General features: G+C 39.8%; 1 protein-coding gene across 1 annotated transcript in view; it reads left to right on the plus strand.

Moving 5' to 3' along the window:
* Positions 1-27,625, plus strand: part of SIM2 (SIM bHLH transcription factor 2) — a 56,869-nt gene that overhangs the window by 8,853 nt on the left and 20,391 nt on the right. The window contains exons 2-6 of the mRNA XM_068913730.1: positions 63-145; positions 3,376-3,465; positions 9,782-9,890; positions 26,425-26,510; positions 27,268-27,467. Coding sequence (XP_068769831.1) covers positions 63-145; positions 3,376-3,465; positions 9,782-9,890; positions 26,425-26,510; positions 27,268-27,467 — 568 coding nt within the window. The remainder of the gene's footprint in view (positions 1-62; positions 146-3,375; positions 3,466-9,781; positions 9,891-26,424; positions 26,511-27,267; positions 27,468-27,625) is intronic.

Here is a 27,625-nt window from a genome sequence, read left to right on the forward strand (position 1 = left end):
GCGGGCCGGGCTCCTTCCGTGCTCCGCTTCCCGGTTTAACCAGCTCCTTGGTTCCCTTGCAGGTCTGGGCGACGCCTGGGGACAGCCGAGCAGGATAGGGCCCTTGGATAACGTGGCCAAGGAGCTGGGATCCCACTTGCTTCAGGTAGCGGACGCCTTCCTCCCCTCGTAACGCGCTGCGCGTCGGCCAGCTTTTGTTTCGCTGTGATTAACCTTCCCACCTCTCCTCCTCCTCCTCCTCCTCCTCCTCCTCCCTCTCGCCCGGATTGCTTACAGGAGCCTCTTTCTTTTAAGGCTCTCGGAGACTCCATCCCCCGAGACACCATTCGCTTCATTTTGTTTTTCTTTTCTTTTTTTTTTTCTTCCCGTCTTTGATATGAGCAGCAACAACAGCCTGCTGGGGCACTAATCCGCTCTCTGCGCAAGGCAGAGGTATCGCCCGGCTATGAAAGTGATAATTAAGCGCCCCAGCGTTGCTCGGGATGGCCATTTGGTCCCGCAAACAGCCCTGGGTGGCTTGCGACGGGGAGGGAGTGTATTTACGATCGAGGGGTACAGCCGGCGTGTTTCAGGACATCGGCAGATCGTAGTTCGCCATCAATAATTCAGTAGGGGAAACCTTTAAAAGAGCACACGGCTCCCGAGGCAGGAGGTGCACATCTGGATTAGATCTCCTATTTACGTTAGCACCTGAAAATACAGTTGTTGGAAATCCCGTTGATCTGCTCTGGAATTCTTCTGAATTCCCCCTGTGTAGCTCGCAGGAGAATTTAGGAAGCCGTAGTTGGGGCGCGTATGCCAGCCAAAGGGGGGGGGGGAAATCAACATTTAGCTCTGTTCTTTATATGCGAACTTAATACAGCAAGGGTTTTTCTCCCCCGATTTTAAAGACCTAGTAAACCGTAATCATTTAACGGTCGTTTTTATTGTAGAAGGTTAATTTCTGGTCATAGAACTGAGGCTGTTTTAACTCTTCACTCGAGTGGGGATAAAAACCTCGACAGACACCCTGCTCGGGGGTTGTGACTGCTTTCCCTCCCCCCCTCCCTCCCCCCCCCGCGCATCCCCCGACGTTTGTCTCCGCCAGGCGGTGGCGTGAGGCCCGCCGCCTCATGCCCTGACCGTTAGCGGCGCGGCGCCCCCCCTCCCCCCCGCCTCGCGCCCTGACCGTTAAGCCGCGCGACGCCCCCCGCCTCAACGCCCTGACCGTTGGCCCCGGCGGCCGCCCTTGGCCGGGCCTTTGCGTTTGTTTTGAAAATAAACGATGAGTCGCAGAGGCGTGAGTGACAGCTTACTGCTGAATGGAGCTTGGGGTGCTGCAGAGGTTGTATTTAGTGAATACTAAATTCAGACGTGCGGTTTTTCCGCTTCCTAGCGCGCTGGTGTCGGCAGGAGAGCGCTGTGTAGCCCCTCAGGTAGCTGCCAGTCTCCCCAGGCTCTAGCAAGCTGCCTGCTGCAAAGGAGGTCAATAGGTGCAAGGGAAGAACGACACCAACGGCGGGGCTAGGGAAGCTGTGTGAAACCACTTGAGATTTGAAGCGACAGGCTTGTTTGATATAGCACCCCTGCAAAGCATCATCCATCCTCTTTAAATAAAAAGATCACAGTTTTGGTAGTGTGCCCTATTGATTGAAGAAAACAAATGGATATTGATCAAGTTGAAAATTATCTCTTGTGGAGGGATTTCGACCTATGAAGTACACACCTCGAATTTTATTTTAAGGAGCTGGTGTCAGATTAGCTGTTTCAGAATCATTGGTCCACCTTGAAAATACATGTGTGCTTATATCATAAAAATCATTGTTACACTTGCTCCTTCCTGTTAGCTGTTAGTAACTGAAATTACCACCTTGAGTAATATTGTATGCTAATCACCTGTAATTCTCATCTTACAGTTCAGCTATTTCTGGAACTAGGAATGCTTAACGTTTTAATAAAAATATATTTATTGCAAACTTTTTTAAAAGGTTCTTAGGCTGAAACTTTACATGCAAGGTTTCAGCTGCAGTATGTGTTTTTGCAGAGATCAGTAACAGACCTCTAAGCTGGACAGTAATGGAAGAATTAACCCAATTTAATTATGATACTGGGAAGAGCAATTGCAAGATGACAATGTTTAGAAGCAGAAATACGCTTAAGGATGCAATAATTTATTTCCCATTTTAATACTGCTACACAAGTTAATTTATGTTAAAAAGAAAAGAAAAGGCAAAAAGTAATCTGGTTTCAATTACATGCAGCAGAATCGTTAGCAGGCCAGAGAATAATTTGGAATTTTTTTTTTTTTTTTACTGGGGCAGCACTGTAAGAGCATGAAGCATACGGGATTTTATTGCGTCTCTCCTGGTTCAGGAACTTAAAATATGAATTAAAGTAGGCATTTGTTTTATCTGTGTACTTTAAAAATTACTTTCCATTCCAAATATGTTTTCTAGTGATTGTCATATATATTTATTGATTGAGGGTTCCCAAATTGATTAGAGATATTCGATACTTAAATGTTTTGGCTGAGAAAATCCGATGCTATTTAAAAGAATGCCTAAACTTGGGCACTGGAGAATAAAGGTAGCCCAGATTGGCAATTTGTATGTACAAATCGTGGCCAGTTTTGGCTAACAACCATTTCCAGCGTATTTGTTTTTCTTTTATGGAAGATTTATGATTAAATTAAAATTTCTGTCTTTACTCACACAACTAATATTTACCTTCAGGTCAATATTAGCGTGAATAAGAATTTCCAGGATTGGCGCTTGAGTTTGCATTACATATTACCGTTAGTTTAGAATCACAAATTACAGGGATGTAGCTTTATGAGTATAAATATCTCTCTTCAAGTGTGATAAATTTTCTCATGCTGATTTGTTTATTTTACTTTCTTTTATCCTCTGTTAGTTCACGTAGTTACATAGCAGCAGTCCTCTGTTCACAAAATGCATCAAGAAAAATAGAGTCAAATTTAAAACATTGCTTACAGTCTCATTGAGCTTATTGCAAATAGCAGTAAACTGTATCTGCCAATTACACCATAAAAAACGGCTTGCGCAGTACTAGATTTTCCACTAAAAGTACCACATAGCTCAGGATTTGTGCTAAGTACTAAAATAACCAGAATCAACAGGAGAATGTTAACTTAAAGTGAAGCAGTAAAGCTAGCATCTGCAAGGGAAATGAATTGGATTTCACAATGTGTGTATGTGTGTCATAGTGTTTGCAGGAGCAGTATCAGATAAAGATTTCTTTTTTTAAATGCTCTATTTACTACTCCTGAAGTAGAATAACAGCCTTCTTCCAAAAGACTTAAAACGATTTCAGTGTAGCGTGTATAAAAAGGTTTAAACAGTATTTTCTTTTGCCTTACGTATGTCTCTTTTACAGACTTTGGATGGCTTTGTTTTTGTGGTAGCATCAGATGGCAAAATAATGTACATCTCAGAAACAGCATCTGTACATCTTGGCTTATCCCAGGTATGAGTGATATGTTTTGTCCATCTTTTGAATTCTGATAGTAGATTTGGAAGTTATGCTAGTATCTTGCCATACGTACAAAGTCATTGGCTTTTAGGGATATTTGAAGCTTTGACTTTGTTCTCTGCTAAACGGCCTTACCTCAGTGTTAAAGTTTCTTTTACTTCAGCCACATCACGACCATCGTTACATCTTTTCTTGTTCATTGTATTTTACTCCTCGTTACCTTTAAGAAGGGTAATAAATAATACAATATTGCAAATTGCAGATATATTCTGAGCTTGAAACCCAAACCTATTGCCTGTGTGGTAATGCTATATGTCTGAAATAAAGTTTAGAATTCAAGTCTATATGTTTTAGATGGTGCAAGATATTGAGACTTGCTGTGAAAGAGAGAGGAAATCTGATGTGGAACATGAGTTTTATGGTAAATGTGCTTTTGGAAAAAAAGAAAAGGGGGGCAGATTTATGAGTGTTCACATGGAATTCAGGGTAATTTTTCCTGAGTTTTTCCAGCTCAGTGGTCTTTTCAGTAAAGCGTTTTATATGGTTGTGATAGAACTCATAAAACTCAGTTTACTACTGTTCTGCACAAGAAGTATAAGGGGGTTTTATTGTTTTTTTTTTTTTTTCTTAGAAGGACATTTCTAATTTTTTACTTTCTTGGTATAGGCACAAGGGCAAATAGACGTGAATTTATTGCAGGGTACAAGTTTCCATACTTTTGTGTGGAAACGTATTACACAAATTTCATTGGTAACACCTGACCTAAAGCTTGCCGAAGTCCAATAGGAAAACTCCTACCTAATTTCACTGGGCCTTGGACAAGACTTGCAAGAAACAGAACTGTTTCTTCAAAACGAGTTGCAACTCAGGTACTTACCAGAGTTAAATAAACTTAAATAAAGAATGAATAGCAGAGAGAAGAAGAATGAGAAGATGAACGTGAGAGAGGGCAAGATGTTCTGTTTCAGGCAAGACTGAAAAGCCTGTGGAATATGCATTGTGACTATTGCCATAAACAGAGAAGGGGCTGAGTTGTGGAGATTGTCAGCGCATTTAAGTAGTAACTAATTTTGTTGAACAAAAAGTTGTAAAGCTTGCTGGATGTGTTTTTATAATCGTAGTGTTAGAATTAGTAGTTACAAGAAAAATAGAACTCTAAACAGCTAGAAAAAACAGGTGTATCGTCTTATAAACACCACTTCTAAATCCAAAGGCAATTTATGTGCCCTGTTTTTTAATCCCTTTTTGAAAAAGTAATTTTGAGAATCAGTGTTCTGTGTGGATACCTTTTTTGTGCCAACTTTAAAAAATGCGTCCAGGGAACATTCTTAATTTAAGCAATTTCTTCAGTCGCGTCTACTACAATATAGTATTAGTTGTTTCATAACATTTAATGCATGTTTAAATAGCTTTAAATATTTCCTTGTTCTAGAATAGACTCCGCTAGACTATGGCCATATTTTCTCCTCTGAATCAACAGCCTCATTAAAACTTCCCCTAACTTTTTGAAAAGACCTACCGTGATCATAACTGCTTACATAGATTCAGTTAAGCATTATGGTTATTCCAAAGCAGTGAGTGTTCCCACCTGTCCTGGTTGAAGTAGTTTGCTTCTCCTGTATTGCTTGTGATTTGGTAAGTGGTAACTGGTCTTCTAGATTTTGTCCAGATTTTTTTTTTTTTTTCCTTTTGGAGGAATAACAAGTCTTCACATCCTGTAGATCTCAGTGTTATCCAGTCATCCAATGAAATTAAAGCGATCAGTAGGAGAATAAATAGACTATGCCACACTCAAAGAGAGAGGAGTGAAAGCATCATACAGGCTTTAGTCATGCTTAACTCATATGCTGTTATGGCCTTTTGCGGAGACTGAATGCCATGTGCATTGCTCAGGTAAATCTTTATAAGCTTTTCCTGTAAGAGTTTTGCCGAGGAAAACCAGAGGATTTGGTCATGTTGTTTGCTGAAGTAAGTTTAATAAGCAAATCACAAATATTTCACCGTAGGAAAGATTTGTAAAGGAATGGACTGTGCCCTTTAACTCCCCAGAAAGCTGCAGATCAGAGAGAACAGAGAGATGCGAAATTTAAGGGCATGTTTCAGACGCTTAAAGCACTAAGTGCTTCTGCAGTTTCACAGCACACAGATTTTTATTTATGAATACAGTAAAACAGCTAAACGAGGTGGTGATTTTTTTCCCCCTGTTTCATCGTATTATTTTTATCGTCTAATCTGCTCCTACCATTTCTCAATGTTTTATTTTCCAAGGGACAATTTTTTAAAAAATAATACTAGGATTAGTGCTAGGATATTCCTACATACTGGGATATTGATGTTGGGATATTCTTGCAAGCTTCCCAGGGCTCTAAATGAGTTCTTTTTCTTACTTCTCTGGAAATCACTGGGAGTTTTGCCACTGACATCAACAAGAATGAGATTGGTCTCTAGAAGCAAATTCTGCAAGTCTCCCTCACCAAGTCATAATCCCACACTATATTTTCAACAAGAGCTCTTACAGACCTCCAGCCAATACAAGCTGAGACCAGAGTGGTGATGATTGTAGAAAATCTGTTAGAGTGTACATAGAAAGGCCTTTTTATTAATAATTTTGACAATTAAGTAGTCTACACATCAATTTCCAGTTAAAGTGCAATTTGTTCAAAAAGATATATTTAAACCAAGTAAAAAGTCCATTTAAAATATTTACAAGATATTCTTGGAGACCTACTACAGTAGCCTTTATCTTCTAGTTGATCTTGAATTTAACTTCAGCAGAAAGAACGCAGAGCTTCTGAATAACCCTTCAGTAGCCAACATGGTTAAGCTAGTTAAAAAATGTAAACAGAAAAACATTAAGGGTATGTTCTTAAGTCCAATTTTTCACCACTAGTTCACTCCTTCTGACCGTGCAGGCAAAAGTATCAGAAACAATATTTCTGAAGGGACTACATCTTCATTTGTGGGTTTGTCACTTAGTTTGTGGGTTTGGATTTTGATCAGCCTTTCCCCTGTACTGTATTAATAAATACTGAAGGTTAGGACCCCATTCTCCATCTAATTTCAATCAGCCTCAGACCAACGTTGGACTGACCTTTACCAGCTCAGATGGAGTCTATTCCTTGCTTCATTTTTCCGTAGATAACAGATAAGTTCAAATTCCTCTCAAAGCCCAGTGACAGAATGAAGAGCAAAATTCTCTTAGGAAACAATGGTGAAAGATACATATTTTTTTAATTTCAAAAGTCTAGACCTTATTCCAGCCATTTTCTGGGCCCACAGGGGAGCCAAGCTTATCTTTGACTTTTGATAAATCATGAAATATTTAACCACAAACATCTGAACTTTTCAAGAATTTATTGTACTTTCATCAAATAAGTGTATGAAAGGCAAAATATGTAATTATTTGCACTAGAATCCATCTACTTAGTCCTCTGTGTTTATTATGAATCATTTCTTGGCAAGAAGAAAATGTGCAGCTGAGTTACACATAAAAAAGCTCTTAGTAGGAAACAGCGGTATTTGGTAGTAAGCAGGTATTTACAGATATTAAAAAAGCTGCATCGAGGAAGCTGTTTTAATAAGCCTGAGGCATGAGATTTTAGAAAGTTTATGAATTGAACCATATAATTTATTTTTGTAAGTATTCAGTATTTCACTGTAGGCTTTAAAATAGCAAACATACACTATGCCTAGCAGGAGACTGTGGTCATTTTTGAAATTATGTATACATATTTTGGTTATTTGACTCTTACTTAGCCCCCGTCTTTTTGCAGACGGTTTTATGTTTCCACTTGCATTTTTACAATCAGTTTTGGTTTCAGTGTTGTATGTTCACCCCCCGCTGATTTCACTGGGGTTGAAAATGCATGCATCAGAGTAGAATGTGTTCCTATGTATATTTTGAGGAAAAACTAGTCATTAGTTGGACAAAGCATGTTAGTTTTGAGTTGTAGATATAATCCCTGTGATGCAAATTACATTTTAGGTACAACTGTGACCTTGAGCCCGGTCCTGTGAATCATGTGAACAGTCATGTACATCTGCGAGTAGTCCATTTGGAATAAGTAGTTACTTTTGGAAAAGCAAGAGCTACCATGAGTAACAGTTTGTAAGAGTAGATGCACATTAATGTGGTTATGATTACGAACAGTAATAGCAGAGATGCGATAAGATCTTTTGGATTACTACGGTTGATATTGCTAGTCAGGCTGGTTGGTGTTGTTTTTATAGGAGAGTTTTATATTGACGGCAGAGATGGTTTGAACATAGCTACCCATGAATGATATTTTGGAAGCTGTATCCTTTGACGCAGTTGGTTTGATTTCAGAGGCAAAATGTGCTCATCGGCAGTGTGACTCTTAGCCAAAGACAGAACAGTAAGAACAGGGACATAGGCGATACTCCTTTCAATTCAAACACTGACGCCCGCTGAGTATTTCCCCAAATGACAATTTTTTTCTTGTTTTGGTTTACTAAGCATATGGGCCAGGGAAATACCCATCACCATAAGAATATTGACAGTTTCTGAGAAAAATCATAGTTTTCTGTGGCTATAGGTGATTATGATACTTACAGAGATAGCTGCGGACGCTTCTTTTTTCATATAACTGCAAACAAACAGAAACACTGAGAAGAAGTATGACTCACACCAAGATTGTGTACTCCCCTCCCCTCCCTCCCCACTGAAGCTTGAATATAGAGTGTTACTGTAACAGGTTCCCACCTGTTATAATCCTGAAAAGGAACAGTCAGTGCTTTTTAAGGAGAACTCGTAGACAAAACTGTATAAATGAATCAACATGGATTAAATCTTTATTTTCCTTTCTTTTCCTTCCTTCCTTTCTTTTCCTTCCTTCATTTTTTCCCTTCCTTTTTCCTCTTTATTTTCCTTCCCTCCTTCCTTTTTCTCTTTTTATTTTCCTTTCTTTTTTACTTTTTCTTTGTTTTCCTTTCTTTTTACTTTTCCTCTTTCTATTTTCCTTCCTTCCTTTTTCTTTGTTTTCCTTTCTTTTTTACTTTTCCTCTTTCTTTCTCTCTCTCTTTTTTCTCTCCTTCTGTCTTTTTCTTTTTCATGAAATTTTACTTTAATTGGTAAATCTCTGGTTAGAATAGCTGATGTTTTTGGTTTTGCAGGGAGGGGTTGTTGGAAAGAAGCGGTAGGGAATGGATGGCTAGAAAGTTAGTTTGCATAGTCCTGGGAAGAGCCTTTTCATGAATAATGCAGAAAATGGAACTATGAGAAACATTTTCGGAAAAAGATGGCTTTGTAGGCTAGACAACTTCATTTATTCTAAAGAAAAGGCAACTCACACATCTTAGCAAATCAGTGGGATTGGCCCAGAAGAATAGGTTAAATTACTTCACCTCTCAGCTGCCTCTGATCTTGGGGGCCCAAGGCACATCAGGCCACACTGAACAATTGAACAGCCTGACACTAATTTAAAACACAGGCTCAAAGTATTGGTTCCCTCCTTAAATCAATTACTGCATCTATCTGGAGACTTTTGTTGGTGAGTTTTATATGTGGCAAATAGAGTTAGCAAAAAGGACATATGATGCGCTCCGTTCCTTTTTTTGCACAGCAGTTATTATGGGTACAACAGCGGGAAAGGCAGTATGTTCCTATGCAAGCAAAGTTTAAGGGAGAAAAGGAAAAACCATAGATATTTAAGATAGATTTTCTTGTCTTTTTCTTTACTGTGCATGTTTACTTGAAGCAGCGAAAGCTCGATCCAGTGCCCGTGAAAATATGAAAGTCTGTCTTTTGAAATGAGTGGCTACTGTTCTGAGCCGTGTGTACTACTCTGGATTGAGTGTGGTCGATGGCCTTTGAAAAAACACAAAGGAAATGTGTAAATCTGGCAGTTTGGCTCTGACAGCTCAGTTGCAGGCTTAACACAAGGTGATTGTTTTGAGGAACTTGTAAAAACATTTTTTAGGGTATCTGTCTCTCTGAGAGACATTAACACTGCTCACAGAGACTTTAGGCCATTTTGTGACAGTCTAACATTTTTACAGTTGCTCTAGTTTATCACTTCGCTTGCCAGCTCTCTTCTCTAGCAGCTCTTCTGTGTCCAGATCATCACCAGAAATTCCCACAAAAGCCCCAATAAGTTACTACTACTAAGGAAGGAATTAATTCAGTTTGACGGTGTAATTTGGAGCACAGTTTTGATATGCTAAAGTTATGTTTAAAAAATGGTGTGTAGTTACACAGATGCAGTATATGCGGGTCACTGAACGATGCTTTGAGGATAGGGAAAAGAAAAAGCCAGCTGCAGTGCTTCATGTGTTACATGTCTCTTCACAGGTGGAGCTTACTGGTAATAGCATTTATGAATATATACATCCTTCTGACCATGATGAGATGACAGCTGTTCTTACTGCTCACCAGCCTCTTCATCCTCACCTCTTACAAGGTACTTTTGTGATCTGTGATCAAACTACCATTGGAAAACTAAAAAAAGTAACAACACTAGACTGAAATGTGGCAAGTTCATATTTATCTGATGTGAAGCTATATACACAAATGGAGAAGAAGCGTAAACTTGAAACTGTGACCCAGGATTTTGGCTTGTAGCAGTAAAGAAAGTAAGTTATCCTAGATTGAACAATGGTCTTCACCCCATGGAGTTCTTGCAGCTTTAAACTGTTGTTTTCTATGTTTTACCCTGTGATCATTTCCTCTCTCTTGTTTTGTCATCACAGTTGTTGTGGACTGTTGTGACAGCCTAGCTGTGCACAGCTGCAGCTATGCAGTCTTAGGGAAAAAAAGAAGGAGAATACATTAGGCAATTCAGAAATAGAGGACACTTAATTTTCTAAAAACAACTGTTAAATTTGGAGTTTGAACAAAAAGCCAGAACTAATACCCTCCACTGCAGGAAGAACAAAAATGGGTTTTGCAAATGACCTGCATTTAGAAGCTCCCTTTTAAAAGATGATCTTTCCGGTAAAGCAGTGTCCTCTTGCCTTGATACTGGATCACTGATTCAGCAGGCCTCTCCACAAATCTGTTCACGTGTTGCAGATGGTTCACCCATGCATACGCATGCAGCATGGTACTAAGCTGAATGGAGTGTCAGGGAAGACTCTTACGGATGATACGAACATCTGCATCAGACTGAAGTGTTTACTGCACTGTGGCTTTACTTAGACACTGTGCATAAGTATTGGCATAACCCTTTATGTATTTAAGTTGATACTTCAATATTGTAACTACTGTGCAGCTAGCAATGATACACTTCTCTGTACATCATCTTCTTCAGTAGCTTTCATTTCCTAGTGGCAGTTCTTTGAACTTAAAAATATTAAAACATTTTGGCCCCATCATGTGCAACGTACTTTCACATACATTCCGTAATTGCTTAATCAGTAGTATCTCACATCATGCTAGTTTTTGACTGGCCTTTTTAAGACACAGCTTCTAAAAGCATGAGGTGCTTTGGGTTTACACACCAGTTCAGTTCTTTTTAGGACTGGACAGGTTTTTTTGCATTTCTGGTGCCTGGGCGGTTTCTGCACTTGATCTCACCATACTTCTGTCTGCTGTGATTCCATCAGCACAGAACCATGTACTCTCTCTGCATGCAGGGAAGTTTGGTGTGCCTGGGAGCATACATACCTCTGTGAGTGGTGTTAAAGAACTATCTTTGCCTTCCTCTCTCTTCCTCCTCCACAGATTCTCTTTTGTACTGCTTGGTGTCCTGAAAAACAAAGTCTTCCTTTCCTTGTACTCTTCTGCTGTTAGTTGCTACTTGACTATTTCATAATTCGTTCATTCCTCTTTCTCTCAGGGAATTTATTTTCAGGCTTAATAATTTTAAAAGTCTCTTTTTTCCCTCCCTTTTTCCTGCCTTACTGGTAAGCAGAGGGGATGCCTCTGGTATAAATCCATGACTTTCCATGCAGTTCTGCTGGTATCCAGGGCTGATTGATAGTAAAGCCTTTTTATATTCAGTGTCTTGCCGATGGCAATAGCCTTATGTTTTAATTGTATTATACTTTTATTTGGTAATTGGAAAATTTATGTGAATTTAAAATCATGGGCAACTGACAGAAAACAATTTCTATCAAATGCAAATAAACTCTCAGCTCTTCCTATTATCTATTAAATGTTACGGTTCTGGCTTACCAGAAGCAGTGAGACAGCACACTAGCACTGCTACCAGAAGCAGTGAGACAGCACACTAGCACTGCAGTTCTAAAACTTATTTTTTCTTCAGAACAAGGTATTGCCTGCCTCTTGCTTACATTTGTATGTCTTTGGATGCTTATCGTGTCTGTTAGCATTTGTTTTCTGAAAGAATTGGGTCCCTCTCATTTTAGTTACTTGTGATCAAATTCTTTATTTCCTGTACAAGTTGCCTTCACGTTCTGCATAGATACTGTTCATCATTGTTAGCATCAGGTGTAGTGCAAAGGTAAAGGAAAATTTACTTTGAAATGGCTGGTCATCCATTTGTATATGTTTTGTGTTAAATTTTGTGAGGTAGAGGAAATGGATAGGCTGTGTTCCCATTTGTATAGTGATTTTTATGCAAATCTTACTTGTATGTGTCTCTTTCCCACACAAGGCCTGGAACTAGAGCATTAAAATATTCAGAATCCTTACCTAAATATTTTTAAAAGTAGGCAAACACTTTTTAATTTATGTTTGCCTTCCCTCTGCAAGTTGTGTCCTTTTCTTCAGTGGATGCATTTCATCTTGAGGTATAACCTGAAATACCTGACCCAGAGAAATCAAGGCAGGTTTCCTAGTGGTCTTCAGTGAAGCCCAGAAACCTTGTTAATAAATGATACGAATGAAGCAGCCTATCTCTAAATCTTAGTCGATATTCTGAATATTTAAATAAAGCATGAAGTTCTACACGTAACTTAGTGCAGAGGGAAGTTGAGTGGAAGTGGCTTTATATTCTAATAGAAGTAAAAGCAAAGGCTTTTTTAAGATCAATTTTTGTCATTTTAGTTTGGTTTTATCTCTTTTGATCTCTTAAAACATGTCTGAATCATCATCCTGTCACTGGGTCAAATAAAAACTTTCCCTTTATAACTTTATTGCGTTATAGATCTCTGTATGTGATAGTACCCTGAAATACCTCAGGAGTAAAATCAATATTGCACTGCAGATGCAGATATTTGTAACACAAATTTACAGGTTGACTCATGTAACTTTACTTGTTCAAAATGTGTTCTTTCACTATCTTAGATACATACATGTATTTTTAGTTCAGTTGTTACTTCAGCAGTTGTAGCTCGGTGAGATCTCTTATGATAGAAATAAAGTCATGAAGGTAAACATATGTATTTATACTTTGCGGTATTCTGTTATTGGTCTTGAATAACCCAGAGTACAAGTTATTTTTGAACCTTTGCTCTCCAGTTTCCCAGTCTTTGTAAGTGTTGATGCTTTCCCTTTGTTTATTTATTTATTTGCTTTTAATTTTCCTCATTGTCCTTTGTTACTCTCTTCAAACCTTCCCTTCTCTCTCCGGTGGTTCATCAGTTCCTTAGAAGCTGTTCTAAAAGATCAGAGAGTACATGAGAAAGCTGGAAGCCTTGAAGCTCTGGAGGTCTAGAACTTTTATTTGCATGAGTTTTATTTCTCGCAGAAAACAAATTATCACTCATTGCATAAAATCAGATATAATATGCCTTTCTTTGCATAATTCTCGCTGTCTCTTTATTCTCTTCTCTGGTACTCAATATATTATTTTAAAAAGCATAAGCCTTCTTAAATTACAACTTTCTATTTAAAAAAATACTTAAATACTATTTAAAAAAATATTTTCCTAGCATTTCTGGTACAACAAGGCCCATCTTCAAACATAAAGGCTAGACACTTTTCTGTTTTTAAAGGAAAGTGAAGATTCTTGAATAATCACATGCTTCCAGAAGCTGTGACTTTATAGCAATAATAAATATAATAAAATATGGAAAAGTTGGAGTTGATGAATTAGCTGTTGTTTCTTCTCTGTTCAGGTAAGTCCAATGTGATGCTACAGTGAGTTATGGTAAGGGAAGCTTTTGGGCCAAGAAGCTGGAGGGCAGCAACTCTGAGAAGCATTTAAGGCATAAAAGACAAACAGCTCAGTGTGAGTTTATGTGGTGATGCTGTGGCAAAAAGGTGTAATGGAAAATCTGTGTGTATAAGCAGGGGAGTAGTGAACAGGAATAGCAAGGATGAATGATTGTATTCTTTATATAGGATTAGTGAAGTGGACACTGAATTATTTTATGTAATTCTGTTGTCCACTTAAAAAAAAAAAAAAAGACAAATTGGAGAAAGTACAGAAGAGAACCACAGAAGTGATTGAAGGACTGGATATGTTATAATGGGAGATGAAAGAACACTGTCTGTTTGGTTTATCAAAAAGAAGATTGAGAGGTGGCTTGATTACGGTGTATGAATACTTCTAAGAGAAGAAAATACCAGGAACTAGAGAATTGTCTGTTTTAGAAGAAAAAAAAAATGTATCAAGGACCAATGTCTGCAAACTGAAACCACAAAAGTTCAAATTAGAATAATGCATACATTTATAAGTAGGAGTTTGATTAACCACAGGAACAAAATACTGAGGAAAGCAATGGTTTCTTCTTCTTTTGATGTCTTCAGATTCAAGTCTGTATGCCTTTCTGGAGGATACACATTAAGCAAACAGAGGTTACTGAGCTCAGCTTGGGAGTAACTGAGTGAAGTTTAATGACCTGCAATGTATATAGGTTAGACCTATGATCTAATGTTCCTTTCTGGCCTTAAAAATCTATAAGCTATGACTCAATGAAAGCCATAAGCCCATGATCTGTGGAGGCTTTGGAGAATTTCAGCTTTAAATTACAAAGTCTTTAAGCTGCCTTGCATGCTTAAAGACCAGTGCTGGTCCTTGCATGACCAGCATTGAAAATGTAAAGCAATATGTACTGATCCCTTGCTATGAAGGAAGTCAGCAGCTGGACTCTCTCTCTGATGGTGACTGGGTTGGGGAAAAATAAAGTCACCTCTTGCATACCCATTAAATATAGGGTATGCCTCAGTGAATCGACTCACATGAGTCATTAGGCCAACTTTGCACCCAGGGGTGCAGTTATAATGGAATAAATCCATTATAGTCAAGTGGGATGGGTTAGTAACAAAAATAAAGAATAATGTGATGTCTTTTCCAAATGATGTGTACTGGCTGTACTCAGATCACAGATTACTTCACTGGCCACTCACTTTGCAGATATCTCTTAAGAGTATTTCTGATCTGCCATATGTTTCTGTGTCCTGGCTCAGTCTTGTATCTGTGAAGTCTTACACTTCAGAGTTTTGTGCTCCTTATACCGACTGTATCTGTTGCAAAGCCCGATATCAAGATTCCTGGGCCTGTGTCCCAAGATGTGCAATACTTCAACAGGAACCATTCTGAGAATTGCTTCATGGTGTAGGGCTAAGGAACTGATTTCTTCATATGCAGAGAAGTGGTTTTCATATGTGCCATCTTTCCTTGAGCGCTTACAGCTCTGAAAGTGTCTCTTTTCTGTTAGTCCTAGTAGTGGAACTAACAAACTAGCACCAGCAAACCAGCAACGTGCCGTTGTGGCCAAGAAGGCCAATGGTATCCTGGGCTGCACTAGGAAGAGCATTGCCAGCAGGTCGAGGGAGGTAGTTCTCTCCCTCTATTCAGCCCTGGTGAGGCCTCACCTGGAGTACTGTGTGCAGTTCTGGGCTCCCCAGCACAAGAGAGACATTGCTCCTCCTGGAGCAAGTCCAGCAAAGGGCTACTAAAATGATCAGGGGACTGGAGCATCTCTCCTATGAGGAAAGACTGAAGGAGCTGGGACTGTTTAGCCTGGAGAAGAGAAGGCTCAGGGGGGATCTGATCAAGGTATATAAGTATCTGAAGGGAGGGTGTCAAGAGGATGGGGCCAGACTCTCCTCACTGGTGCCCAGTGACAGGACAAGAGGCAACGGGCACAAACTGAACCACAGGAAGTTCCCTCAGAACCTGAGGAAGAACTTTCCTGTGAGGGTGACTGAACACTGGCACAGGTTGCCTGGAGAGGTCGTGGAGTCTCCTTCACTGGAGATATTCAAAAGCCATCTGGAGACAGTCCTGGGTAATGTGCTCTAGGTGACCCAGCTTGAGCAGGGCGTTTGGACTAGATGCTCTCCAGAGGTCCCTTCCAACCTCAACCATTCTGTGATTCTGTGAAATTGGGTGCACTGTGTGAGACTCTCCTGCTGCAGCAGAAGGTGTTCATCCAGTGCTGAGGAGGGGAGGTGTGGGCTCCAAGATACTGGATGATGGGGTGACAGTAGTTTCTGAATCTTGGAAGGCTGTGAGGTTACATTTATGGTCAACTGAAGAGACTCAGTACATGCTGCTTATCTCTCCTCCTGAGTGTAGGAGACCTAGTAGGTTGTGACTGCGAAGTCATGCAAAATTCCCCCTGGCCAGCAATACCTCCAGAAAGTCAGAGGTGTGTGAGGAGCTTGCCCCTTTCCTCACATCTAGCATAGAGCTAAACACCTGTCAGACTGATAAGTCTCATCTGCTGCAGCTCAAAAGCCAATTTTGATACAGCACAGTGGTGGCGGTGGAGGAGAAAGGAGATGAAGGGGGTGGGGGGGGGATGAGTTAATGCTGGCAGAAGTTTGTGAAGGAACTTTTACAGGGTGCTTTGTCCAGAGGTGATAAGCATTGTGAATGGATCTGAAATAGTGGCTGGCTTTTAGGGACTTAATATTGAGGACTGCACCATTAACTGCCACAGTTAACTACACCCAGCATACTAATCAGAGGAAGCAACATACTGATGCAGTCTAGGATGCACATACTGAGATTAGTGGGGCCTTGTTCTCCCGAAATGGTGCTGCTGACAACAGCATGTCTGTACAAGGCGTTTGTGCAGAAAACTTTTAACAGTTACCAAAGCAGGTTTGCAGCAAGATAGTATCACACAGAAAACCATCGGAAGGATGTTGGGATCTGCTCTACCTCTGCACCGTTTCTACAGGAATAAAGAAGGAAGTTTTGGTATGAAATACCAGGGCAGTGCAAGCTAGGAATTAGTACTCGATGCATCTGTCGTCACTGCAGCCGAGTACAAGCAAGCAAGAGAAGTAAGAGATACTTGCACTTTAGGTCGACTGAGACAAGCAGTTGGGCAACGCTGAGAGGGATTCTGCCTTGTGTGTTGCTATTTCATGTGTGTTTTTTGGAGTTGGCTGGTTTGACATTGTGTATCTTGTATTGGTTTCATATGCTTTTTCTGAGACTTCAATCCTTTAAAACTTCTACAGCTTCACGACTTTTCCGCTCACTTGCACACCATGGCATGGTGTCTCAAAGCGGTTTATTAAGAAACGCCAGAGTAGACAAAGAAATGCAGAATACTACTGTAGACAGACTTGTTTTCTGCTAAGAACTGGGTAATTCTTACATGCTTAGATAGCGATAAACCTAATTGTAAGTAATACAAGGAACGTGGAATACATTGTGTCAGACTTTCTGCATGCTGTTTGATGCTTTAAGAGCACTGTTTCAGTCCAGCTAAGATGTAAATGTCAGCACATACTTTTTCCTCTTGAGGAGGACCATGTTCCTTACACACATTTTGCTTGATATCAAAGGAAGGGAATAGAAATTTTTACATCTGGAAAGATTTTTGTTACACTAGATTTTTAAGATTTTTTTTTTCTACTAGTACATACATGAAAAAGAGAAATATTTATAGGATTTGTATTCTAATTCATTTTAAAATGTTTTATGGGAGAAGCTGTTATTGAAGAGTAATGGTTTAACATGATGATCCTGTGACCACTGTTACAGTTATTTTAGATCAGAGAAACCTAGAAAATATTACTATTTTAGATGTCTGAAAGTGGAAAAGAGGGCAGACTGCTGGCATTCCACTGAAAAATATTTTTTCCATTGGTAATTATCAGTGAAGTATATCAAAGAGAGTAGGGTGTCTCAGAGTGCAACATCTAGACTTTTTATTTCTGCGTGGTGCCTTCCTGAAGTTTCTTCACTGGTACAAGCTGGAAAGTGTCACTTGCAGGAGCAAAAGAGAGTTTGGGCAGCAAACTGCTGAATTTGGATAAGAGAAATGATAACAGAGACAATTTACCTTCTGTAGCACTGACAGGATTCTGGATACAATCAGAACACAGAACAGACTGTCCAAATGGGGAGGAAATCTGGGCAGACCTTGCAAGCTTGGAACTCTAAGACAGGCTGGCTAACAACAGAGCTGTTACTTTCCTACCACAGCAGGAGCATTGCAAGAGGAAATAAAATCAGCCCAGGAACTTCAGCTTTCAAATTGGTATGTGCATAGGAACTTGCTGTCTATATCTGCCGGTAATTTTGCCACCTACAGCGTTTACAGTTTATCATTCAACTGGTGCCACTCAGTTGCTAAAAAGAAGGAGCATTCTCAAAGGTATACTCTTAAGCCTGCAACCTGCATGTGTCTCTACAGATGCTGCAGCCATAGCAGGGAGAAGGGAAAGTATGTCTGTGTTTTATTTCTTCTCCCTTACTTAAAATCCCGTTTTGACCACACATACCAAGGAAGGACAGGGAGGTGTTGTAGTTTTCATTCCATCCATTTGCATGCAGTATTTCACTTCACAGAATAGTTCCATTGACAGCCTCACTTTTGCACTGTTCTTTCTGGCACAGCAGTAATGAAGATGGTGGTCGATATGCACCAGACCTGCAGGTCTGATTCCTGTTCTGCACTAGCCAGTCTCCAGGCCTACTCCTAAACTTGTCCTGAGGAGAGGCCACCAAAGGCATTTGTAAACCCTTTCTCACCATCGCCTTGTTGGTCAATTCTGGATTCTCAGCTTCAAGGTCTTCCTTAAAACTCTGCATGCTGTTGCACCAGCCTCTCCTTTGTATGATCCCTGCAGTGCTTTTACCTTTTCTTATTCTAAAAGTTGAGGTCAGCTGCACTCTGAATACAGGGATGCAGGGTGGTGGGCTCTGTGGCGTTTGTCTCTCATGCTTCTCCAAAGAGCTGTAGTTTTGTTATGCTCGCAGAAAAGGCTAGCCAAGATGCTTGCATGCTCTTCTAGTCAGCAGTATGCTGTGTGGGACCCGGATGCTTTGCAGATTACACAAGAATAGGAGCAGAACATGTGCAGCTTTATAGTACAGAGGAGGTAAGATGAAAAAAACCTGAAACTGAAAGGGCAAAAATATGCAGGGTGTTTGGGGGATAGGCAATAAAGTGTTGCGCAGACATGAACTCGCAATGCCCTGTATTTCCAACCTGTAAAACAGTCCAGCAGGGATATGGGACACAACTTATATACCAACTTCATGTCTTGTTGCCAGAGGAATGCACTAACTTGAAGGAGATGCGGGCCTCCGTACAGGCTGAACTTGAAGGAGGGTAGAAGCAGGTGACAGTGTGCACAATGCTCCAGCCTAAGTGTGCACTTTTAGAAAGGTTTTCATTTCTCACACTACAGTGGAGCTTTGACATTGCACCCAAGCTGCCCTGTAGAGTGAACAGGAATCAAGCTTCGAATGGATGTGGCGCGTCATCAGCAGGGTAAAGACCTCTCAGTTTCAATGCAGCTTCATAATCTCTCATAGTGACAGATGAGGCATACATTTCTAAAAGAGTGTGTGCGGTAGCACTGTGCAGTTTGCAGGCTGGTATGTATCAATTTACAAAGTGGTTCTGCAACAAAATGATTCAATTATTTTGCTAATTTACAAACTTGTGAACTTTCAGAAAGAGATATGAAATAGTACCTTACGGAAAATGAAGGCATAAGAGGTGAAGCTGTGGAAAAGCTACGATGATCTTTCCTCAGTCCACAGTACAAGCGTTATGCAAACTACAGAATTTTGTGACTGCTTTCTTTCAAAAGAGATGAAAGATGGAGTAGAGAGCAAAGATGGATTTCATAGTTGCACCCCAGGGATGGACAGTTCTGGCTTCCATAAAGCTAACCATAATTTCACAGAAGTGCTTGGAGAATCCTGCTGGCAGTCACGTGCAGCATGAGTGAACAAACGCTCAAATTCTTTATCCAAAATAGCAAGGCTCATTTTCTGTACCATGAAATTTATCCTGTTTACAAGAGTAGAAAAGAACAAATCTCTAGAATATAAACAGGCTATTCTATTCTTAAGGAGTGCTTGCAGTCAAAATGTATTGGTTGATATACCAGGCTAGGAAAAGACAGGGGTAACTGAAATGGCTTACTCGTGCAAATGATTTTCATGCTGTGAGAAGGAAACACATCTTTTGTACATCCAGAGACAACAAAGCTTCTCCGCGTTCTCAGTCACAGGTTGCTGGGTTTCAGCAGGACGTTTGTCTCCCATGCTTCTCCAAAAAGCTGTTGCCTTGTTATGCTCACGAAAGAGGCTAGCCAAGATGCTCGCATGCTCGCGTGTTAACATGAGGATGTTAACATACAGATAAAACTATGTAATGGGATTTGAATTAGGCCATTTGCTGCCTGCCTCATTTATAGCTCTTACTGAACCTAATCAACTACACTGCAGCAGTTCTTCACAAAAGGACCCTCTGTAGGATGACCATGCAGTATAGTTACATATTAGTGGAACAGAACAAGTTCTCTAAATCTGAGAAGTAAAACATGCCATCTGATAATGCTCTGGCTGAAAAATAAATTATGATACATTTGAAATTGCTATCTTGGACATGGATATAAACTCTAACTGGTACCACCTCGCTCCTCTAAAACTCAATATAAATGATGCCTTATTTTCCAATGCCCCCTTAAAATATCTGATAGCAGATATATTGAAAAGGTCAGGATCTCAGTAACCTCAGTTACACCCTTCCAAGCAGGAAAAGCAGCAAAGTTGCAGAAATCTACTGAAAGTATGTAATCCCTTTGATCAAAATTAATGTTATACTTGGATCGGTTTTCATTTCCAAATATTACCAATAGTCACTTGGGGAAAATGGTGGAAATTGGAATTCTGGGATAAAAACCAAGAGTCTCACAAGTCATTCTTGAAAAGATTTCAGTAAACGTTTGTGGAGCAATGGAGAGAGGACCATTACTTTGAAATATTAAACATTGATAACGGTGCAAACAAAATGAGAAATTTGCTATCGTAAGTAAATCCAAGCTATAACAAATAGTGGAAGTGTCTGGAATAGAAAGATAGAACTGAAGTCACATTCCACATAACTGGATAAAGAAAAGCCCCGTGCCAAAAATGGGAGGGTAGGCACCCAGCAAGAACCCTAAAGCTCTACTTTCCATCTCTAATTCCTGCGTGCAATGTCAATCAGTAAAGTTCTGGGAAGTGTTAAAAGCTGTATCAAGATGGTTGATCTGCTTCTCAGGAAGCTATCATCAGAGCATTTCAAGAGACTTAGCTATTCAGAAGTGGGGCAGAGGTTCCTTTTTAGCTGTATCATACATTGAGACATTTTTTTGATTCACCTTCTGAAAAAGTCCTGAACAGAAGAATGTACAAACTTTTAAAAATTATTCAACTCGGTTATGAAAAGAAGGAGCAATTGCCCTATTGTTTTAAAACTGCTTGGGGAAAGGAAGCAAGTTACATTCATGTACAGGGGGAAAAATAGATGCTGACATGGAAAGTAAAGATGAAAATGGGAAGAGCAGCTCCGTGCTGCAATACCTTTGCCAATAAAGGAAGGCTGCATTAGAACCTTCAGTAGTGATACACAGGTACTTGTCAAAGTTGTAGACAGCTAGGGCAAGTGCTACAGAAGGTGCAATTAAACAGATGAATTTCATCATATGTGGTGGACTTCGTGGAATAATAGGCGTTTGAAAAGAACAGTGCTGAGTAAGAGCTCTAGCAAGAGTGACATTTATCATGAATTGCAGCAAAATTTGCAGTCTCTGTGCTTTAGAACAGAGGTGACTGCTCAGTTAATTGGAACGTGAACTGACTGGTTCCAGAATATATGGAGAAACTATTTGGATATAGAAAAGCGGGACACACTGTAGTATTCTGAAACAAAACAAAACAAAACACAGAGACCTCCCCACTCCCATTCTGTCACAGACTCACACGCTCATTCACAGTCTTTACCTTGAAATCTTGCAGACTTCTCAGAAATTTGCTATGTAAGAATCATCTACTGTTCATCACAGCCTTCGGGATAGCAGAGTATATAACATCTTCATCTGGGCATGCAGGTGTATTCCTTTTCTCCATATCAGACAAAGCATGTGTAAAAGGGTAAAGAATAACACTGCTTGTAGCATTACTAACACAGCTACAGTATGCCATGCTAGGAGTAGCACAGCATTAGGCTTTGCGGACTGTTCCACGAATATGTCATATCAGTGATGTATAGTGAATAGTTCACTGTCAGACCCCAGTTTTAAAAGGTTCTTGTACTTCAAGTTGATGATTAGGCTTGCAGCTTATTGTCCGCTTGCCAGTTTCTCATCTCCTTCTGGAAGTTGTAGTCAATTGTGCGATATAATGTAAAACACCTCCTGCGGTGACAAATGTGAATTTTTCACGTAAGGCTATACTCTGGTCTAAAACACCCCCAGTTACGACACTATGTGAAGGCACAGTCCTCTCAGTTCCAGGTGTTGTAAAGGTGCACTTCATGGTTGACCACCTGGTCTGGTCAGTAGCATTTTGTTTCCTGTCCTCTATAAGTTCACGTCTGCGACCTGTTGGTGTCATCTTTTCTCTAAAACAAACCAACAAACTTTGTATTTTAGCTTAAATTAGCAGTTGATACATTTATGCATGGATTTTTACCATCTTTGTTTCTTCCTTTTCCTTTAAAGGAAGGATGTTAACACATCGCTTACAATGATGTAGTTATAGGGTTAACTTGTCAGAAAAATTAAATACAGCGATTAAGCTTTGGTTATTAGACAGGTATGAGTATTCTCTAACACTTAATGCTTTCTTCAATGGTACTTCTCTTCTGGTTCGATCATAATATTTTACTATTTGGTATTCTCTCTCAAACTTTCATATACACATGCTTAACCTACAATTCTCTCAACGTTTAGCTACTTAAGAAGCTAACACCACTTCTTAGTTTGCCTTCTGTTTCAAATCTCTTGTACCTTCTCAATAACTTAGAAGTTTTCTTATCTAAGATTCTTTTTTACTTACATGCACTATACTTTCATGCTTGCTGGAAGTAAACACCAGTGAAATCAGTAATTCTGAAACTAGATCTAGCTGCTTTATCTTTCGTATTTTTGGAGTAGTTTTTCAAAATTTAACTGTGATTGATGGAACCACTTCTCTTACGAGTACTCTGTTACATTCCTCTGTTACTCAAGCCTGAACTATTTCTTTTATACTGATTGTTTTTCCTTCCTTCCTAATTCGAGATTTTTGGTATATCTCAGGACGTGTCCAGGCACTTCTGCTTTTACAGCAGGCCCTGACCCTTTATGCTACAGGTTTTTTTCCTGCTTTCTAGCTCTGCTTTCAGCTCTGCTGTCTCTTTCTCACATTCTTGTGATGAACCTCTGCAGCAGAACAGCATGCATTAGTAGTCACTGTTCTCACAGAACCTCTGATTTCTTCTGTTTGAATATTCAGCTTCTCTCTCTTTGTTAAACTACTAGTACCTCGTTTTCTTTCTACATTTACTTCATCAGAGTAGACCATCTTATCTGCACCTTGTACAACCTGCACATGATATCTTAAGTTTTGTGTTACATTGATAGATGTGTTAGGATACAGGACCTCTTTATTTTCCAGTGAACTTTACAACTACCAATGTACTGCAGTCCTTTTTGGCTTTGCTACTTTTAAGGGTGTTGGGGAGCCACCTGGCAAAAGTTTCAGTTTATATTAATACTAATTACGCTATTTGTGCTCTTGCACACTTGATTTCTTCATGTGAGGGTTTTGGTCTTATTGCTTCTTTATATTTTGCAAACTGTTAGTCATATCTGGAGATGGTTTTATTCCCAGTAGGCACACATGCACGGAAACAAGCACAGAGCCGACTAACAATAGATCAACCCAGACAGGAGAAGAGTGCTTTTACAGGTACCACCTACACACAAACAGCACTCACAAAAGCATAAACAATATGAATGGCCTGATTCTGCTTTTACTTGCCAGCTAACCAGGCTTGAAGACTGCTAATAGATTTTACACTCACACACGCTCACAGGGCTCTCTCCGGTAGCTTTTGTACTGTTCAGCTCCAATCCTGCAAAAAGATGCTAGATACCACGTCTGCCTATCAATAACTAGGCACCCTGAAACAAGTGTTAGCCTTTACCAGCTGGGTCGTGACCCCAGCTGGCTGGTTACAGATGCTACAGCGCTCTATCCAGCTATGCTATGAGGGCATGCTACATTACTAGCCACTGTGTTACAGGCTCCCACAGCCCAGAACATCCAGGGGTGTTGAGGCTCTCCTTTTCCCCTTCAGACACATTTGGCTTTTTCCAAAACAGTGGCATCCCTCAAAGAGACGCTGGGCACCCACACAAAGATGAACAATCATGCTTAATACATACAGCAGGAGGATCACTTATCATCACATATACAACCATTTAGCTTCTTCTGGTAAAAAGGGAGTGTGTTGATCCAAACTCCAGATTCTTTCTGGCCACATGGATCATCCCATCTTTTGCTTAACCAAGACATCTTCATATCAGCTAGCTCCAGCCTCCAAACTGGGAACTCCCCGATGAGTCCCCAGTTATTTCATGGGTAACTCGCCTCCTGTAGATTGCTGGCATGAGAGGTGAATGATTTAAGAAACTGCAGTGTTTGTTGATTAAGCAACAAACTGCTAAAAAAACCTAATAATTCAGTGATGAATAATCTGATAAACACATTATGTTATTATATCAGTTTGTACTCTATGATACGCAACTATAAAGCTACTGATTACCAGTCTGCAATCTCACGTATCTCATACAACTACTATTAAATTACAGTTCTGTCACCCTTTCCTCCCCAAACCATTTATTACTAGGGTGCAAGCCTATCTCCCTTTGCTCTCCCATACCACGCAGCATCCTTGCTGTTGAATTGTTACAATAAGTTGCCTGATTTCCTAAGGAGCCCTTAGCTGGTTATGAGGACTGGTGTTCTTGCTTACAATCTGTCATCGTGATATCACAGAGATGAGATCTCTTCTTAAATAATTAAGGAATTACTTGTTTTAAATAAAGAAGGGAAAATGGTAACTTAAAGTCTGGGTACTGCTCTAGTTCTACAGACATCTGAAGAGCACACCGTACATCATAGCCCATTCCTGGTGGAACAGTGAAGTTACAGCTACCTAAGTGTTTCTATAGCAGTGTACTAATCTGCATTAACATTTAAAAAGGCAAGAAGCAGCAAATAATAGGCTAAAGAAAAAGGTGCCTTGAAGGAGTATGTTACTGAAAGGAGACTATTTCAGATCTTGTGGTAGAACATTTGAGAAGTTTAACACATTGCTTCTAGTTCCACTAATCATCTCTTTTTATAGAAGAATGTTAGTCATTAAAATTGCTATCAATCAACTCTGTCTATGTCATAAGATGGTCTCTGTATTCTCATTACTGTGCATTAATTATTTTTCTCCCTTGGCACCCTTGAAAGGAGAAAATTATCCTTAGTTTACATGCAGGGGACTACAGCAGAGAGTAAGCAGTAGTGCTAGGTCACACAGAAAATCTGTATCAGAGCTATGAATTGCACCAATGTTCCCAGCTCCCAGACCCATTCTTTAATCATGAGGTCATGCTTCAGCAATAGCAATCTGTACTGTATGGCTTCCTCTCACCAAATTGTATACATTTGTGTTTAAAACTCTATAGTAGATGTGCCAGTTCATTTAAGTGCCTTTTTTCTCCCCATAAGGATCTAATTTGTATTAACAAGATAAATGGAAAATTCCAATACTCAGGAAGGCTGATACTAATTGAGATGCACTGTATGTTGCATTTATTTTCCTTCCACAACTCTTCAAGTCCTTTTTCTGCGGTTGTATCTTAAGACCTCTAAACTCAGAACTTAACGTAGAGAGTTTATTGGTTTCCAGGTAGTGGTCTGAGGCTCAAACCACTGCAGGTGTGTGGCTAAAAGGTGTTAATTGGGTGATGGATGCACAAAAATCAGGAACACAACTCAGCAGTAAAATCAAATTAAAGCAAGACTCCAGCTGACTACAGCGGACTTTGGATCAAACCATGCAGGGAGTTAGAAGGTAATAGACATTGAAACAAATCTGAAAATCCCTCTGGGTCCTTGATTTTCCCATTCATAGAAGTACCAAGAGTTTTCTTTTCCTAATATAGTTGTGTTCTACCAAACTGCAGTTTTTGTTTAAGAAAAAAAAAAGTCAGAACTATTAACATTAATGATATCTAAACTGTTATTTCTTTAAAAGAGAATAATGACCTATTAGGAGAAAATACCAGTGTACCTGAGCAACATTTAACTTTCGAACAAATTCCAGAGGCTATCCATGAAGACGTTTGCTTAAAAAACACCTCCCAAGAAGAATTTGCAAGTCAGTGAAACAGATAGTAATGCTGTATATGAAGGTCAGAAGTTCACTGGCGTGGACATGACTAGCTACATACACTCAGTTATTAAAAAAAACAATGAATTTTCTTATTTATCTTTCTGTTGTTACTTTCGAGGGTTTGTATGTTGGTTTATGCACCCTCTAAAGGAAGCCTTTCCTTCTCTTTTGCCATATGGGCCGGTTCCTGGCTGTTGAGAGTCAATTTACTAGTGAAGGGTGGTCAAAACAGAAATTTGGAGGCCTAGTGCTGCTGACTTGCCTGATTTTCAGAGAGAATCCTCATATGAAGGTGAAATAAATCCTGCAGGCAGAGATTGAGTAGAAAGGTGGAATGGCTCATTTCTATTGCTGCCTAAGGCTGAGACATAAATACATCTGTTAAATCATCAAAGGCAATGTAATGGACATGGTTTGAAATCTTTAGTAATAAATAAGCTGTATGGTTTATGCTTTCAGAATATGAAATTGAGAGATCATTTTTCCTGAGAATGAAGTGTGTTCTAGCCAAGAGGAATGCAGGATTGACGTGCAGTGGCTACAAGGTAATGTACATAAACTTTTTTTTTTTTCCTGTTCAAGAAGTAATACAGTTATTTATTTATTTCTTTACGTAAGTATAGCTGGAAGCAAAGTCTATGACAAAAAGAATCAGAACGGATGCAAAAAAGCCACTACTGATTGGACCTTCCCTCAGTAATGCAACTGTCTTGCACAGTGGTTTGGAGTGCAGCAGCAGATTGAAGTGTGCTTTGTGGCACGTTCCCACATCCTGATTCCCTGATCTTCCGTACTGGAGAATTGACTGGAGCACTCCCCCAAAACAATGGTGGAGGGAGGGTGCATAGCCGGCTCTCGTTCCCTTAGGGAACTGGAGGCAGGTGGGGCAGGAACCCAGATGCAGGAACTTGGAAGTCTTCCCACGCCCCATGGTGTTGGTGTCTGTGCTCTGGCTTGGTAGCGCCCAGTTGCACAAGTCACCTCGTTGGCCTGAATTAGAATTACCTGAACGTGAATGAGGCCATAATGTTGCCCAAAATTATTAACTAGGATGCAATCTATATAGTGCCAAAGATGATATATTTCAATACTGGATTGTTTACAGTAAACACAATAACTACGTTTACTGTGTTTTCATGTCCATTTAGAAATCAACCAGACTTCTGAAGCCTTAACACACTAGGCAGTGGCTAAAAATGCTGGAAGGGTTTATTGGTTTATAAGCTCATTAAAACTGGGGGGGGGGGGTGTCAGCTGACTTGCAGCCTATCAAATATTGAGCGTGCTTTCTTCCCATACCAGGTGATCCATTGCAGTGGCTATTTGAAGATACGACAATATATGCTAGATATGTCCTTGTATGATTCCTGTTACCAAATCGTTGGACTTGTGGCTGTAGGTCAATCTTTACCTCCCAGTGCAATCACCGAGATAAAACTTCACAGTAATATGTTTATGTTCAGAGCAAGTTTGGACTTAAAGTTAATATTCCTAGATTCCAGGTAAGCGGCTATTTCATTTCTAGCATAAAATGTTTGAGAGTCAAGTTTTATGATAAATTACACTGGTTTCCAAACAAATCAAGATACCCACAAAAAGCTGAAGCAATACAAAATTAATCAGGAACACAAAGAGTATGTGGGCCTTTGAAGCGCTTCTG

This window comes from Struthio camelus, chromosome 1 (assembly GCF_040807025.1).
Source record: "Struthio camelus isolate bStrCam1 chromosome 1, bStrCam1.hap1, whole genome shotgun sequence".
In the NCBI taxonomy this organism is placed as follows: domain Eukaryota; kingdom Metazoa; phylum Chordata; class Aves; order Struthioniformes; family Struthionidae; genus Struthio; species Struthio camelus.